Source organism: Sminthopsis crassicaudata, chromosome 6, assembly GCF_048593235.1.
Source record: "Sminthopsis crassicaudata isolate SCR6 chromosome 6, ASM4859323v1, whole genome shotgun sequence".
Lineage (NCBI taxonomy): Eukaryota > Metazoa > Chordata > Mammalia > Dasyuromorphia > Dasyuridae > Sminthopsis > Sminthopsis crassicaudata.
In genome coordinates this window covers 245711874-245729852 of record NC_133622.1, presented here as the reverse complement: position 1 = coordinate 245729852, position 17979 = coordinate 245711874, and the positions used below count along the sequence as shown (strand labels likewise).

Sequence of the window (17979 nt, the reverse complement as noted above, 5' to 3'; positions counted from 1 at the left end):
TTTCCAGTGTCTCCAGTTCATAATCTTGACATTATCCTGTCCTATGTGCCAGATACTTTTGGAACAAAGAAATGGTCTCTGTCCCCCGGAGCTAGATTTTTTTTTTTTTTAAGCACAACAGCATTCTACTACATAAGTATACCCTAAGTCCACCTAGTCCCAACTGATGAGCACCTCTGTAGTTTCTAAGTCTATATGTTTTTGTTTATATCTGGCCCCTTTCTTCTTCCTTTGATTTCTTGGAGGTGTAAGCCTAGTAAAAGTAAAGCTGGGTCAAAGGACATGCACAGTTTAATAGCTTTAGGGACATTTTTTCCCAAATTATTCTCTGGAGCAGCCGGATCCCTTCACAGCCCCACCAAGAGGACAGTAATGTTCTGTTTGCTCACAGCTCTTCCAATATTTGTCATTCTTTTTTGCCAGCTTCAACAGTCTGATGATGGCTGTGATAAAGCCTGTATTTCAATTCACCCAAGTTCTCTGATTCCAGATCCACAGAGTCTAATTCACTCCTTTTACAAGTGAGGAAACTGAGACCCAGAGAGGAGAAAAATTATGACTTGCCCAGTATCACGGAGACAATGGCAGAGCTGGAAATCGCTTCTCAATCTGCTGATTCCAATTTAATGTTGCCATTGTACCATCCTAACTTGCTTGTATTGACTAGGAAGTGGTGATGGAATGGGGTGGAAGGAGCTTTCCTGCTAAGTCAGGAGCTCGATGTTTTCTGAGCTCCCTTCTAGCTCTAACTGTCCATAATGACTATCAAAACACACAGAAGGCATGGCTCTTGACCTCTAGGATTGTACCATTTATTATTATTATTTACCTTTTATTTTATTTATCTAGGTATTACTTTTGTTACTCCAGTAAGTGTTCCAAAGGAGCATGGATTTATTTCACTTGGAACTGGGTTAAAAAGCCTGATCCAAAAACAGGTCCCACCTCTTCTTCCTATTCCAACTTGTGTTCCAATTTATTTCATAAACAAAAGAACAAGGCTAAGAGGACGTTCACCGTAGAAAAACTTGGCCAGAAAACCAGGAAAAAGCCAAGTGTGGGCCGTGGAAGGATTACAGGTGTAGCTCATCCCTTCTCTTCAGAAAGTTCAAATGCATCGACTTTTTTGTTCCTGGCCCCGGTTCTTCCTGTCACACAAACTTGGAATCTCCTTCGACGCCTCCTTCTCTTTTATTCCCCATATTCAGTCACCGATTCCTATCAGATTCTGCTATTCAGTGTTCCATCTCTCTCTTCCCACTGTCGCCATGCTAGGCCGGGCCCTTGTTGACCTTAGTCAGACTCACACCTGTTAGAGATCTGAGCTGAAAAAGGCCCAGGTCTCCCACTGCATCCGGGACCATCTCCAGTCGTCCCTATCCCTAGCAGGCCACAGGAGCCATAGGAGGGAAAAGTGAGACAGTAGCCTTGTCCCGCCCTCCCTGCCTTAAATCCAATTCACTGGCATATCTTGGCATCCACTTCCCTGATGTCATGGTCCCCTTCTAGAACAAAGGACAAACGATAACCTGAATTACTACAACAGTATCCAAAGTAGCCTTGATGACTTGATTTGCTATTTGCAATATTTGTAGAGAGCTTTACAAACATTTTAAAACATTCTTTATAAATGTCCAGGGTGGTTATCATTATCCAGGATTAAAAGTATGTGGATGGCCCTGGGGAAAGGGTGGAGAGAGCCACATCTGGAATCAAGAAGACCTGAGTTTGGGGGTGCTAGGTGGTACCTAGATAGAGCACCAGCCTTGAATTCAGAAGGACCCGAGTTCAAATCTGGTCTCAGACACTTAACACTCCCTAGCTGTGTGACCCTGGGCAAGTCACTTAACCCCAGCCTCAGGGGGAAAAAAAAAAAAAAACAAAAAAACTGGGCTTATATTCCAAAGAAATACTAAAGAAGGGAAAGGGGCCTGTATGTGCCAAAATGTTTGTGGCAGCCCTTTTCATAGTGGTTAGAAACTGGAAGATGAATGGATATCCATCAATTGGAGAATGGTTGGGTAAATTGTGGTATATGAATGTTATGGAATATTATTGCTCTGTAAGAAATGACCAGCAGGAGGAATACAGAGAGGCCTGGAGAGACTTACATCAACTGATGCTGAGTGAAATGAGCAGAACCAGGAGATCGCTGTACACTTCAACAACAATACTGCATGAGGATGTATTCTGATGGAAGTGGATATCTTCCACAAAGATCTAATTCAGTTCCAGTTGATCAATGATGGACAGAATCAGCTACACCCAGAGAAGGAACGCTGGGAAATGAATGTGGACTACTTGCATTTTTGTTTTTCCTCCCAGGTTATTTTTGCCTTCTGAATCCAATTCTTCCTGTGCAACAAGAAATTCGGTTCTGCACACATAGATTGTATCTAGGATATACTATAACACATTTAACATGTATGGGACTGCTTGCCATCTAGGGCAGGGGGGTGGAGGGAAGGAGGGGAAAATTCGGAACCGAAGTGATTGCAAGAGATAATGTTGTAAAAAATGACCAGGTATATGTTCTGTCAAAAAAATTATAATTATAAAAATTATGAAAAAAAAAAGACCTGAGTTCAAATGGGAACTCAGATACTTACTAGTTATTTAACCCTAAACAAGTGATTTTAATTTGTCTTTTTTTTTCAAATTAATAGCTTTTTATTTTCAAAATAATGTAAAGATAGCTTTTTAACATTCACCCTTGCAAAATCCTGTATTCCAAATTTTTCTCCCTCCCTTCTCCCCAACCCCGCCCCTAGATAACAAGTAATCCAATATAGGTGAAACAAGTGCAATTCTTATATATATATATATATATATATATATATATATATATATATATATATATATATATATCTGTACTTATCATGTTGCACAAGAAAAATCTGATTTAAGTCTTTCTCAGAATGGGACGTAAAATGAGTGATTATAATAGCATCTCCCTCCCTTTTCAGTGAAGCACCTAGTTGGTGCAGTGGATAGAAAACTGAACCTGTAGTCAGGAAGATCGGAACTCAAATCCAGCCTCAGATACTTACTGGCTTTGTGAGCCTAGGCTCCTATTTGCATCAGTTCCCTATCTGTAAAATGGGAACATATTAGAAAAGGAAATGGCAAACCATTCTAGTAGGTGAAGAGTCAGAGACAACAGAACGAATTATGATTGTCTCCTTTAACTCTCTCATGTGACTTCTGCTCAACAATCTTTCCTGGTTCTTTACTTTCTGCCTAAACTTACTGATTTTCAAGTTTTTTCATAATTGATTCCACCACAGCATATCCACCATTTCCCACTACTATTCAACACAACAATGTTTGGAAAGCATGTCACGGTTTACAGAGTATTTCCATAATACAAATACACACAGAGTACAATATATAATACTTTTAAGTATTATATATATATATATATATATATATATATATATGATGCTTATATATATTATATATACATATATATATATAATGCTTATATATATTATATATACATATATATATATAAAATGCTTATATATATTATATATACATATATATATATGTATTTAAGGATACTTTGTTTTTTTAAAAATACTTTATAATACTATTTATTAAATTATAACTTGAATATCTTTAAATATAAATGAATGAATAGCTAGAGAGATCACTGAAAGCTTTTATAGCTCTGGCCCCCAAATCTCTAGGTTTGCAAGGACTGGGGCTCAATCCTGGTGACCCAGACCCAAGAGCTTCCAGGTCTCTCTTCGGCTCGCGTGTTTCCCCTTTGCCCTTTCCCCTTCTATTCCACCAAGTGCTGAGGAAATCTCCTAAATGAAGTTTAGGTACGATTTGCATCTAGGTGTCCCCAAACGTGGATAACAGGATCCTTTTCTACAGATATATAATACAGTTATAGGTTTAGGGCTTCCCCCATTACGGAAAATACATCAGACCCCAAGGATACACAGGCCCACATGACCACAGGCAGGTAAGGGGAAACGTTTAATCTGGCAGACTCTTTGGACTCCTCCTAGAAAGTAAAGACAGGTGGGGTGGAGCAGGAGGCCCAGCACTGAACAAATAGGCTCTCTATAGCGAACTTGCACCATCGCAGAATCCTGGAGAGAGCTGAGGAAAGGAAGTGGGGGACAGTGGAGTGTGTTCAGGGTTTTTTTTTAAATAGCTTTTTATTTACCAGATATATGCATGGGTAATTTTTCAGCATTGACCCTTGCAAAACCTTCTGTTCCAACTTTTCCCCTCCTTCCCCCATCTGTGTTCAGGGGTTTTGAGCCAGAATCTGTGTGTTCGGTACTGAATACTGAATTCTGGCACTGTGTACTTGAGAGACTCTGGGGAATGATGTTGCCTCTGGGAGTCCCTTCCAAGTTCTAAATCTCTGATCTCTTCCATGTCAAAGTAGTGTTGTTCTTCCTTCTCTGAGAGGTATTACCCTGTGGGGTTTATGCCTGAAATTTGAGCTGAAAATAGAGCAATATATTTTCCCAAGGTTGGCAATGCTCATTATCGGGATTGATCCATAAGCCGAAAAAGAAGCCCAAAGGCAGACTAGAAATGGAAACTCATAAACTCTCCCTTTCAGTCTCACTGAGGCAAATGGAGGCCGCTCATCTTGTGCTTCTCATGCAAGTCAGAAAGGGTGTCTGTGTGTGCGTGTGCGTGTGTGCGTGTGTGTGTGTGTGTGTGTGTGTGTGTGTGTGTGTGTGTGTGTAGGGGGGCAGGAGGGCTCCCCTTCTCCCTTCCCCCTTGACACACTCCAGTCCGGAAGTCTAAGACAGACAAAACCCAGGAAAAGAAAGAACTGGGAGGGAATGTAGGGGTGAGGCAGTTTCCCAGTTTATTCTCACAAAGGAGAGGCAATTCCTGCTCAGAATCTGTCCTCCCTGTCCCTCAGTCCCCAGTAATTTTAGGGGGAGATGACCACTCGGGTGAAGTGATTTACACAGTGCCTGAGGCTGACTCCAGGGCCAGTGCCCTAACCACTGAACCACCCAGTTTTATTTAAGGTTGACAACACGCTGTATACATGTTAGTTCACTTGATACCCCTGAGAAAGAGGCAGGTGCTTTTATTATCCCCACTTTCCAGCTGAGGAAACGGAATCTCCGAAAGGTTAGGTGACTTGGCCAGAGTCTCCAGCCAATCCCTATAAGAAGTAGGTCTTGAATGGAAGTCTCTCTGTCTCCGAGGCTGGCCCTCTGTCTTTTATCACACTGTCTCTCTGCCTGGCACACGGGCAATAACAACAAATGACTATTGTTGAGGCTTTTCAGCTGCCAATCTTTCGACTCTTTAGGTCCAATGCTTTCCCACCAGACTAGGCTTCATTCTTAGATCTTTGCTGTAGCCGAAACCCATTTTCTGAAGGCCATGTTTCTTCTTATTCTTTTGTCTGCATTTATATTCTCCACCCCCTCCCCCAAAATCTGGAATATTGTCCCATATCTTTTGAATCCAAGCTCAAAACAATTCAATCCGCATCACCACAAGTCAATTAAATTAATACTTACGTATATTAACCAGCTAGAGCTGAGAAGTTCAAATCTATCCTCAGATACTTCCTAGCTGTATAATCCTGGGCAGGCCCTTCAACCTCTGCCTGCCTCAGTTTCTTCACCTGTAAAATGAAGGAAATAATAGCACCTCCTTCCTAGGGTGGTTGTGAGACTCCATTGAACCAATATTTGTAAAACACTTTGCAAACCTTAAAGCACTACATAAGTGACATTATTATATATTATATATAATGCGATATTATTATAAAAAGTACCTATTGTACTGTACTAAGCCATTAAAGATTCAGACACAATAGATGAACAAGTTTAACGAGATTCTTTGATAGAAGTAAACCTGGAGTTAACTTTGCTCAATAATCCCCTCATCCATCCATGCATATGTACTGTCAAAAAATGTTATAATTATAAAATAAAATAATCCCCTCATCCTTATAATACATAGAAATTGATGGTATATTTCTGTAGCACTTCATTTTTTTAAATTAAAGCTTTTTCTTTTCTTTTTTTTTTTTTTGAATGTTGAAAATTATCCATGCATATGTTTTGAAAATAAAAAGCTTTAATAGTAAAAATAAATAAATAAATACATCTTTGATTCTGTGAATCTCTGTCTCAACATCTTCAGTTGAACTTATCAAATTTTCAGAAGCTTATGTCTTCAGGTACTCTTTTTTTTTTTTTTTTAAATAGTTTTTATTTACCAGATATATGCATGGGTAATTTTACAACATTAATAATTGCCAAACCCTTTGTTCCAAAGCTTTTTATTTTCAAAACATATGCATGGATAATCTTCAACATTCACCCTTGCAAAACCTTGTGTTCCAAATTTTTTTCTCCTCCCTTCTACCCACCTCCTCCCTTAGATGGCAATTAATCCAAAATATGTTAAAACACATGCAATTCTTCTATACATGGTTCCACAATTATCATGCTGCACAAGAAAAATCAGACCAAAAAGGGAAAAATAAAAGAGAAAACAATACGAGCAAACAACAACAAAGAGTGAAAATATTATGTTGTAATCTACACTCAGTTCCCATAGTCCTCTCTCTGGGTGCAGACGGCTCTCTTCATCATAAGATCATTGGAAATGGGCCTAAATCACCTAACTGTTGAAAAGAGCCATGTCCATCAGAATTGATCATCATGTAATCTTGTTGTTGCTGTGTACCATGGTCTCCTGATTCTACTTCATTCAGCATCAGTTGATGTAAGTCTCTCCAGGCCTCTCTAAAATCATCCTGCTGGTCATTTCTTACAGAATAATAATATTCCATAACATTCACATATCATAACTTATTCAGCCACTTTCCAACTTATGGGCATCCACTCAGTTTCCACTTCCTTGCCATTCTGTAGCACTTTTAAAATTTACAGAAGACTTTCTTCATAGCAACTCATGAAATAGGTAGAATATTTAATATCATCTCCATGTTACAGATGATAAAACTGAGGCATTCCGTTTTTAAGTGACTTTCTCATGATTACACCATAGTGTCTGATGAGGTTTATCAATCCTAGGATGCCCAGCATTGATGAAGCTCCAAATAGACTTCAAATAGAAGAGGGGTTACTTAAAGCTGGTCAGGTTCTTTTATTTTTAAAATGTAATTGAAGATTTTAAAAATTACCACACTTCCCTTTTACTCTACTTCCCCCTGTACCATCTCTTGTAACCACAAAATCCAGTCAAATAAAATAAAACAACTCATTGGACACGCACGTCAGAGATGTAGCTTCCTGCCACAGATACTGAAATCTTCCAAATACTTCTGCTCGTGGATGGCATTGTGCTAGCTACATCACACCCTAGAACCTCCATTGTCAGCCTGCCCTCTTGCTTCCTTAGGCAATCTCCTTCCTCTTATCGAATTCCAGGAAATATGGGAGGCCACTTCTGATTCAGCTAATCCAGGAAAGGCAAATGTATGCATTCTGCTTTCCTCATCAACTCGATTGCTATCTGTTGCCCAGTTCTGTGTAGATATCATGAGATTCAGAGGAAAAGATGTCCCACTCCAAAATGCACAAGACTCCATCATTATCTCATTTTCATCTGTTTTCGCCTTTCTTTGCCTCCTTAGTACTATAGCACTTAATAGGTGTTTAATAAATGCTCGTCGACATCACTTGATTTTACATGTGAAACCATATCTACTACTGCCCAAGAAATCTTTGTTCTTTGCTAGATGATTGTAGATGTCAGGATCATGTCGCATGTGAAAGTGCCCTCCTCTAAGTCTAGAGGTAGGCAAGGGTTCAAGAATATCATTTTCCTCAAGGTCTCCTTTCAGGCTATGTATATTAGCACATGCAGCTTCTGTATGTTTTGCCCACTGTGGCCATACTTTGGGCTGGGAAAATCCATTTTTCTGGATTTCCACTTCAAATCTGAGGATGAGAAAATAATGGACAAGTTTTGCTCCAAGGTTACCATTAGATATTCCTGGAGGGGAGAATTTGTAAATTCACATGTCTTAGTTGTGACTCTAGAACCCAGGTCTACACTGACTTCTGAACTGAAAAAATGCAGAAAGGGGGATTATGCTGGTTTTCTTAAAGAGCCAACACCAAAGTATGGCGTCTGTAACAAGATCAAAGCCAACCAAATCATCATGGAGCCGAGCCAGCCATCGAAACTCGACACCAAAGGTGCCAAAGAGTAGCTCCAAAGCAGCCCATTTGTCTGAGACATAATTGGGGGTTATCTTTTGGCTGGCCTCCGAGAGGGGAATCCCTGGGATCAAATCTTGCCCTTGACCCACACCAGCTGTGTAAACTTGGTCAAGTTAATTTAACTTCTCAGTTATCTCCCAGGGCAGGGGATCTTAAATTTTTTCCACTTATAGACCCCTTTTCTCTTGGGAAACTTTTTCATGATTCTTCCTACCACTGGACCTCTGGAATCCATTAGAATCTCCCTTGGTCATTCTGTCTCCAATAATCCTTTACCAGAAAACCGGAAAAACTAGATGCAGTGGGGATAGAGCCATGTGTTCACAGGCCACATGGCAGCACCCCTGCTGGGGAGAACTTGAGACTCCCTTCTCAGGAAGCCTGTTGTAAATCCTACTTTGAAGGCTAGAGGGAAAGAGGCTGATTTGGCCAATTCATGCATACTTTGAAGAGCAATGTCTCTCCAATCTGTGTCTTCTGGAACTTCCAGATACAAGGTCACCAATTTGCATGTTCCCAGAACTGGATCCTCGTGGGCCAGTCTCCTGTTACACCTATTTAATTTCACCTAATTAGATTCAGCCCATTTTTCTAGACTATAAAGATATTTTTGGATAAGTCTATTGTCTAAAAAGTCAAATTACTCCCAGTTTCCCATTGGTGAATTGTAAAGTAGTAAAGGATGGGGAAAATGTTTTGTTTTCTTCATGCTCCAGAGAGCAGGTGCATGAATAATGTTTGTTGAATTGAATTCACATTCCACCTTTGTGGCCAAAAAATTAATAAACATGGAATTTCTTTTTTATAAGTCAGTTAATAAAAATGTTGATAAGCACAGGAGCAAGAGCTGGGTCCCCTTCTGAATTAGCATGGACCCATTAATGGTTATTTGCCGGATGTTGTCGATAAGTCTCAAATCCACCTAATCAAGTCACCCAACCAAAAGGCATTTATTAAGCACCTACTATATGCTAGCCACTTTGCTAAGGATTGCAGACACAAAGATAAAAATAAAGCAGTCCCTGTGTTCAAAGAGCTTATATTTCAACTGTGCTATCTTCTAGTACAGTGCTGTTAACAGAAACAGCCAATAATTCATACATAAAGATCTCTGTAGATGGTGTATTGATTTAAAAAATGTTGTATTGTCTACATTTTACTATATTTTTTATTTATTTGCTAAATAAATAATAAATAAAATTTAAAAACCTACATTTTAATTTGGTTCAGGAGACAAGATTGCTGTGGGTTTCATGTTCCATGACTCTGTTCTAGTACATTTTATTCTGTTTTATACACGAGGATATCACAATCATATCCTTTTTTTTTCCCCCCTAAGAAATAAATTTTCTTGATGTCTTTTTTTTTACATCAAAAAATTTCCCTATTATTTCCTCTTCTCCCTGTTCCAGAGAACCCTCATAAATTTATGTGTGTGTATATATACACACAAAATAAAGAAAACAAGAGAAAAACATCAGCAGCACTAAGCATACATCGCAAAAGTCTGAAAATATGTGAAATATAGCACCCACATGGCCTCCCATCTCTGCAAAGGAGTGAGATTGGAGTACCTTCTCATAGCTCTTCCTTGGACCCATGTTTGTTCTTTGTAATTTCACATCATTTACTTTGATTTTGTGTGTGTGATTGTTCTTTCTGTTGACATGGTTGTCATCATGGTGGTTTTCTTGGCTCTGTTTACTTCACTCTGCATCCATTTATGTAGATCTTTCCACCCTTCTTTCTTCAACATATTAATCATTTCTTATAGCACAATAATATTCCTTTACATTCATGTGCCACAATTTGGCCATTCCCCCAGTCAAATGGGCAGCTACTTTGTTCCAAATTCTTTATGTTCACAAGTGTTGCTTTTTTTTTTTTTTTTTTTTTATTAATAGCCTCCTTGGTGTACAAGTCTAGTAGTAGATAAAATTATTCTGAGTAACTTATGGCTCTCTATCACTACCAACATCAAAAATACAAAATCCGATTTGGCATTCAGAGTTTTTCATACTCTAGACCCCTGCTACACCTTATCGCTCACGATATGCTCTGATCCAGAGACGAGGCATCAACTTACTGGCTGATTCCCAAACTCCACTCCTTCTCTTGGATCTGGACATTTTCTCTAGCTATTCCCCAGGCCTGAAACATTCTCCCTTCTCAACTCCTCATGATTTCCCTGGCTTGAGTCCCAACTAAAATTCTGTTTTGTACAGGAAGCCTTTCCTAGCCCCTCTTAATTCTAGTGCCTTCCCTCTGTTAATTATTTCTTATTTATCCTATTGAGTTTGTTTGGATATAATTGAATGCTATGTCCCCTATTAGATTGTGAGAACTTCTTGAGGGCAGAGACTTTTACCTCTTTTTGTATCTCCAGCACTTAGCACAGTGCCTGGCACATAGTAGGTGCTTAATAAATGTTTACTAATTAGTCTGTTTCAGGAAGCTGTAATATTATCAGGTGGATGTCACGGCATAATATCATTCACTACAAAAACATCTGGATGACCTCACCACCCACAGAGCAGCCCTCTACAACTTGGACCCTGTAATGCAGTGGTCCTCAAACTTTTTAAAGAGGGGGCCAGTTCACTCTGTCTCCGCCCCTCAGCCCATTTGCCATAACCCATCGGGCCGCATAAACGTCCTTAGTGGGCCACATCTGGCCCGCGGGCTGTAGTTTGAGAACCCCTGCTGTAATGGATCTTTTCCCTCACAGTAGTGGACAACTTCGAAGCACAAACGTCACACTGTGCCTCTGCTATCAATCATTCTCAGAAGGCCAATGAACAGGGTGATTTCTGCTTTTACATCTTCTGAGGAACCTTGAATTTTTATGCCTGGATGTGTGGATGGGAGGCACTCGTTGAACAGAACACGGTAAGAAGAGTGAGCTTTAATTAAAAGGACTGGTCAGAATTCAACAGGGGAAGGGACTGTATTATAGGTATATAGAAGAATGAGTGGGAACCAAAGTTCTAAGGCCCAGGGTGCGTTGGTCAGACCAGTCTGGCTGCGGCATCCAGTGGACTGAGGGCAGGATCCGGTTAGAGAGACAAAGCCCGGCTGGCTCTGGGTTATAGAGAGAAGATAAAAGAGTCCCTTTATTCTGGAGGCAATAGGGAAACAGCAGATTTTTGAGCAGGGGAATGACCTCACCACATAATAGGAGATTATTCTGGCAGCACAATGAAAGATGGCTTGGAAGGGCCGGTGGAGGAAGCAGAAAGACCTTTTGCAGTGGGGTGGGGGGAGTGTGTGTGATGGAGTCCTTTTCAAGATAAGAATGGAGAAGAACCGGGAAACGTTGTTATTGTTCGTCCTTCATTCTCCAAGAGAATCATGACATCAGGGAGGGGATGCCATGACATCAGAGTGAACCGGACTGAAGTGAGGCTGTGCAAAGGCCCCAGTCTCACGCTCTCCTCCAGTGCCAGGATGGACACTCGACTGGACAAGATGCAGGCGACCCGGAAGAATTCAAGGTAATCTGATTTCTCACTCAGGAACCTGGTATCGGATGGTGCCAAAATTAGCAAAGTCAGAGAAAGTGGAGGATAAAAAGGTTATTTCGAGATAACTTGAAGTGTCCATAGAACATCAAGCAAGAGTGGCCGTGGGATTATCTGGGCGGAATTGGGATGGACCGGGCGGAGAGCTGCCCCGACTTCCCCACGGAGTCCTGTAAGCCTGACCTATAATTACGGAGAGTGGCCTGTTCCAAAGTAAGTATCTAATAAAGTCTGTTGAATGAGCGCGCATCCGCATTTACAAGATTGCCAGACCTTTGAAGGGGGTAGTTATTCTGTCTGATTTCATCTTTCTAATCACGACGACTCACAATTCTAGGAGGCTTTAAAGTTTACAAGGGACTTGCATTATGGTGAAGCAGGGATCATTAAGACTTTTATCTCCAGTTAGCAGACGGGCAGACTCAAGTGCGGGCAAGATTAATTAACTTGTTCTTGGAGAGCATGTGGAAGGAGCTGGCCGTGGCAGACGGATTTGGAGGGTAACAAATACACTGCGGGAGGTTCAGGGAAGGCTTGGGGAGTCCCAAGGTGAGGCGTCTATTCCCCCGGGAAGCTCCCCTAGAAGTGGACCATGGAGAGCAGGAGGGGACAGAACTCGGAGATAAAAGAAGGAAAGTCCCCTCGTTCTAGGACCTGGAAGGGACGAGATTGTGGGGCCGCCGGAAGCGGCCCTTGGGCGGAACGACCACGCTGCTCCCAGGCCAAGGCCTTTCCACTACTCCGGTTCCCGTTGTGCTGCAGACCCTCACACAGTACTCTGGTTTTAGGGCTCACGGTGGGGCCTTTTGGTTCACTTTTAATTAATTCGTTTCCTGATTTTCACTCTCTACCAATGGAAAATCAAGAAGGTACCATGGCCAAGCTAGTATCCGTGCGGTCCGTTGACCAGAAATGCCCCGTCTTTCCCGGGAGTCTTTTGGTTTTGAGACGGACAGCGGACTGGAATGTGATCAGTCTTTGCTTTGTAGATCAGGGTCCAACGTCTCCCAAAGTTGCTTTTCTTTTCTTTTTTTTTTTATTTATAATTTTTTTGACAGTATATATGCATGAGTAATTTTTTTTATAACATTATCCCTTGTATTCATTTTTCCAAATTATCCCCCCCTCCCTCCATTCCCTCCCCCCATGACAGGCAATCTCATACATTTTACACGTGTTACAGTATAACCTAGATACACTATATGTGTGTAAATCCCATTTTCTTGTTGCACGTTATTGGATTCCGAAGGTGTAAGTAACCTGGGTAGATAGACAGTAGCGCTAACAATTTACATTCACTTCCCAGGGTTCCTTCTCTGGGTGTAGTTATTTCTGTCCATCATTGATCAGCTGGAAGTGAGTGGATCTTCTTTATGTTGAAGATTTCCACAAAGTTGCTTTTCTTTACCCACAGTGCACTTGGTCCGGGTTCTGCCGCCACTGTGGATCAGTGCATACAAGTCTTCTCTCGGCCGCCCCGTTCATGACAGTCTTTTGTGGACGAAGGAATAAATGGCGTTTGAGTTTTACTAAGAGCAGAGTTGTTTAAAGGCAGAAGTGGGGGAGGGGTAAGGATGGGGTCCGGGATGAGGAATCAGTCTAGGAAATGGAGAAAGGAGAGGGGAGAGAAGAGGGAGGGGGAGGAGGAGAGGGAGAAGGGAGAAAGACAGGGGAGAGAGAGGAAAGAAGGGAGAGGGGACAGGGGGAGGGGGAGAAGGATGGGAGAGAGGAGAGGGGAAGGAGAGTGGAGAAAGGGGAGGAGAGAAGGGAGGGGGAGGGGAGGAGAGGAGAGGAACCGAGGAAGGAGGGCGGGATTGGGGCGGGGCGCACACGAACTAAGGGATGTGGGCATGAGCAAGAGGCAAGTTTGAGTCTGGGAACCGGCCTTGCCCATATCTGCACTTTTGCATTTATCCCTAAAACCCAGGTGATGAGAAACCCCGGCCTATATCAGAGGATTCTGGGGGCGCCTCGGGGGTTTCCTCCCTACAGAAGGCAAAAGGCAGACAAATCCAGAGTGAGAAGGCCCCGCCTGTACCGCGCCTGCGCCAGCCCAGGCGTCTCTTCCCCACCCCCCATTCCGAAGGAAACCACACCCACAACACTGCTCCCAGTTCGGATTGGCTGCTCCGGAACCAGAGCTGTTATTGGTCAGCATCAACAGACCCAATCTGTCAAGACCCCGGAGCCAGTAATCTTGGCTTCCAACGTCCCGCCTCCTTCCTCTGGCAGGCGTCCCCTTCAGCGCTTGGGCTCCGAAATGTCTCTTTGCCACCTAATGAGTGGCAACAACATCCACCAATAGAAAGTGAGGGTGCAAAAAACTCCTACCCACTAGGAAGTTGATTGGCTCAACGAATGTTAGAGTAAGCCGGAGCAGCAGGTGCCCAACAACCAATCAGTGAGGGCGGAAGAGGGTATGAGGAAGGAATGATGGAACGGGGTGACGTGGCGGTGACGGACTCATAAACTAAAACGAGTGGCGGAAATCAGGACCAATCACTTACGCAGCTGGTTGGTCCCATTCCCTTTTCCTCTGCGAGTATGGACTACTTCCAATGCCCAGGACCAATGAACCAGGGCTTGGGTATGATTGGCTTCCCTGCCACCCAATCCACGGAGTCTCTGGCGGAAGTGTCCCACCCAGGTGTACTTTGGGGTGGGGTCATTCGACCAGCTTGGGAAGCGCGCCAATGGCGAGGAGCAACTGGTTGAGTGTCAGCTACATGCACCAATGGGACATCACCGGCGCTGTGACTGATCCCACCTTCCGGCCGCTGGACAGGCGGGGCGTGGACGTTGCGCGGCGGCGGCTGCTGCGCTCTCTGTGTGAGTGTGTGAGTGTGTGTGTGTGTGTGAGAGATAGAGAGAGAGAGTCCGGGTGTTGCCGCTGCCGCTGCTGCTGCGGAGCCGCCGGGGCCGGTGTCTGGGGGTGATGGCGGCAACTGAGCTGCGGGGAGTAGTGGGGCCCGGCCCGGCGATGGGCGCCGCGCCAGGCGGCGGAGGCTCGGGACCGGCCGCAGCTGGAGGAGGAGGAGGACGCGGCGACTCCGGGCCCGGGTCAGGAATAGCTCCGGGCCCCGCGACGGCCGCGTCGGGAGGAGGCCCCGGAGGGCCGGGCCCCGTGGCCACGACCGGGGGAGGGTCGGCGGCCGGCCCCGCCCCGGCTCCGCCCACGGGGGGCTCGGGCGGAGGGGCTGGGGGCTCGGGCTCCGGCTCGGCCCGGGAGGGCTGGCTCTTCAAATGGACCAATTACATCAAGGGCTACCAGCGGCGCTGGTTCGTGTTGAGCAACGGGCTCCTCAGCTACTACAGGTTAGTTCGGCGCCTGAGCGCGGCGTTCAGGGCCCCCGTCCTGGGCCCACCCCCTCCTCCTACCTCCGACCCCCCCTCGCCCTGGGAGGAGAAGGGAAACTGAGGCCCGACAGGGCCAAGGTCACCCAGACAGCAAGGGGGGCCCCCAGTCCTCGCCGCCGTAGTGGCTGAGACACGGCCGCGCGCACACGCGCACTCCCTGACACCCCTGCTCATCTCGGGAGCACCCCGTGCCGGGGCAGCGCCGCCGACGCTCCTGCCGCCCCAAGTGGGGCTGGGCCCGCGCCGGGGCAGCTCAGCGAATGCTGATGGGCAAACTTTGTGCCGCGAGGCAGTGACCCATGCGGCAGGACCCCGAGTCCTCCCCGGCCCCTTGGCAGAGCTGTAGCCATTGGGCACATCCCCTGAGCCAAGCGTGGCCCAGAAGCCCCCAGGCTTAGCTGCAGTCCTTCCCTGGGCGTGTTCAGTTATTCCGTGACACCTGGTTTAATTTCACTGGACCCTGGGACTGCCCGAGTAACTCCAGGCACACAAACACTCACTTAGGACCTGCCGGGAAGAAGCACTCGCCTGGCTTTATCATCTCCATAAATGTGGTCACTCTAGACCTTCTGTGCAACCTCGGAGAACGACAAACCCGCGAGGAGGGCCGGAGGCGCTCCCGTCCGCTCCCTCCAGCCCCTCGGATTTTAACTTTTCTATCCGCTTAATGTCCTCCACCTCACCTTACACAGGAAGACCTTTCCTCCCGAAAATGAGGCTCCCACAGCAGTCGGTGCCCCTCCCCGCTTAAGATCTGCCAGCGTTTTGCCTTCCTCCCTTTGGGATTTATGATTGGCCCAAGAAGGGGGGTCCCCGTTCACCTCTACTCTTCAGTGATCAAAGCTAAGGAACCTCTGGGTCCAAGGGCGCCCCAGACCCCTTATAGTTTAACCAGGAAGCAGGATTCTTGTCTTCTGAGCCCCCTTAGACGCTGTCATTCCCACCCTGAAATTCTCTGCTTGTGGTCACACCTGTGAGGTGGCTCATTGACCAGGGGGGTGTCCAGTAGGACGCTGGCTCTCTTACACAGGCCTAACAATCCAAACCTGCAGTTCTGCTCAGCACATTAAGGTTACCAACAACACACCTCCGGGAACAGCCAGACCTGTGGATAAACTCGCTGGTGCCGGAGGCAGGAGGACCTGAGTTCAAATTTGACCTCAGAGACTAGTGTGATTCTGAGCAAGTCCCTAACCCTGATTGCCCTCAAACACACACACACAAAACCTGGTAGACATCGGCCATCTAAGTGCATAATCTGGCGAATTGGTCCTTAACGGGACAGACGCTACCCCCTCTCACCCCCCCCCCCCCCATTGCCCAGACCCTTGTTTGATGTTAGTTATATTCAGTACAACCGAAAAAGAGAAGTCCAGACAGTCTTGACTGGCTCTCCAAAGTCAAGTTTGGGTCCTATTCAGTTGAATGGAAGTATTCAGTAGAAGACAATGGGTTAGTGACCTGTAATGATTACAGTCGTAAATCTTGGGTATTGAATGTACTTTAGTGGGTCATATAAAATCTTAACAGATGTTTGTTGGATTTGAATTAGGGCCTTTTCCAAAATACTATCCACTTTAGGGTTCAGGAAACCGGTGGCTCGCTGTATTGTTGGCCGTGTAGCCCGAGCTAGCCAACTCTGCACTTCTGCTCCTTCCTGCTAGTCCCCCGGCTAGCAGCCAGATTTTTCTGCATCCTGTCATATTTCCTAGAGCAGCCCGAGGAGAGGACAGAATTTAGACTTACTTGAATTTTTTGCCTCACCTCATCTGATCCCTTCTGCTCCAAAAAATGGCATATGAACAAGGAAGCTTTGACTTTTGTGGTGATCTTTCCTGACCTAGATTCCTGCCAGTTCCATTTAGTCTGCTGGGGCTTGTACATCTCTGTAACCTTGTTGTCGTGGTCCCAGAGAAGTTTGTTTCTGACTGCAAATAAAGTATAACCCAAGACATATCGAGAAACAGATGGAGATCAGTAGTTCTCAAAGTATAGTCTGGGGACCACCGGAGATCCCTGAGACTCAACAAAGTCGTGAGGTCGAGACTAGTAATAATATCATTTTACTCCTAGTACTGGAGACACCAGTAGGTTTCCACTTTAACAAAAGAGTAAGATGTCCAGAGACCAAAAAGGCCGAGAACTGATCAGGGGTTCTCAAACTGCGGCCCGTGGGCCAGATGCGCCCGCTGAGGACGTTTATGCGCCCGCCGGGTTATGGCAAATGGGCTGATGGGCAGAGACAGAGCGTGAGCTTTTGTTTTTACTCTAGTCCGGCCCCCCACAGTCTGAGGGGCAGGGAACTGGCCCCTATTTAAACAGTTGGAGGATCACTGGGCTAGATAGACCTTGTCCCCCAGAGAATTGTGCTCACATGCATCCAGCCCACAGGCTCTTCACTTGTCGTCAAGAACAGCACTTGGGGCCACATCACAGTATTGCTTCCCAGCTCTGCCAGCCTTCAGCGGTGGGGTGTTTGACAAATCATTTACCATCTCAAGCTTTGGGGATAAGACTTGTACTGCCTCCTTTCAAGGGCAGCAGTGAGGAAAGAGGTTTGTAAAGCCCCGGATCTGTAAACTGCTTTTTAATTACACCTGCCCCTTCCCAAGCAATCCCTTTGAGGTTAGTCAGACTTTTTTACACCCATTCTTCCCGAAGTATTGTCTTTCCTTGTTCTTGCAAGTCGGGTTCTCGGCCCTCATTCACCAACCACCAGAATGTGTCTTTATATATGTTGCATTCTAGAGCTTGGGAATGAAATGTCTGTTTGGACGTCTAGATTTTCAGGTGTAAATCCTCTGCTGAGGGTTCTATTATCTCAATTATATTTTTTAAGGAGAAAACTTTCAGGGTAGGAAATGCCATTTAATGCCCGATTCCTTCAAGAACTCCTC

The 17979-nt window shown here is 44.8% G+C and overlaps 1 protein-coding gene across 1 annotated transcript in view; it reads left to right on the top strand.

The window, feature by feature from the left end:
• The first annotated feature begins 14533 nt into the window (after window positions 1-14533).
• OSBP (oxysterol binding protein) overlaps window positions 14534-17979 on the top strand; it is a 30175-nt gene continuing 26729 nt past the window's right edge. The window contains exon 1 of the mRNA XM_074274097.1: window positions 14534-15040. Coding sequence (XP_074130198.1) covers window positions 14661-15040 — 380 coding nt within the window. The 5' untranslated portion in view covers window positions 14534-14660. The remainder of the gene's footprint in view (window positions 15041-17979) is intronic.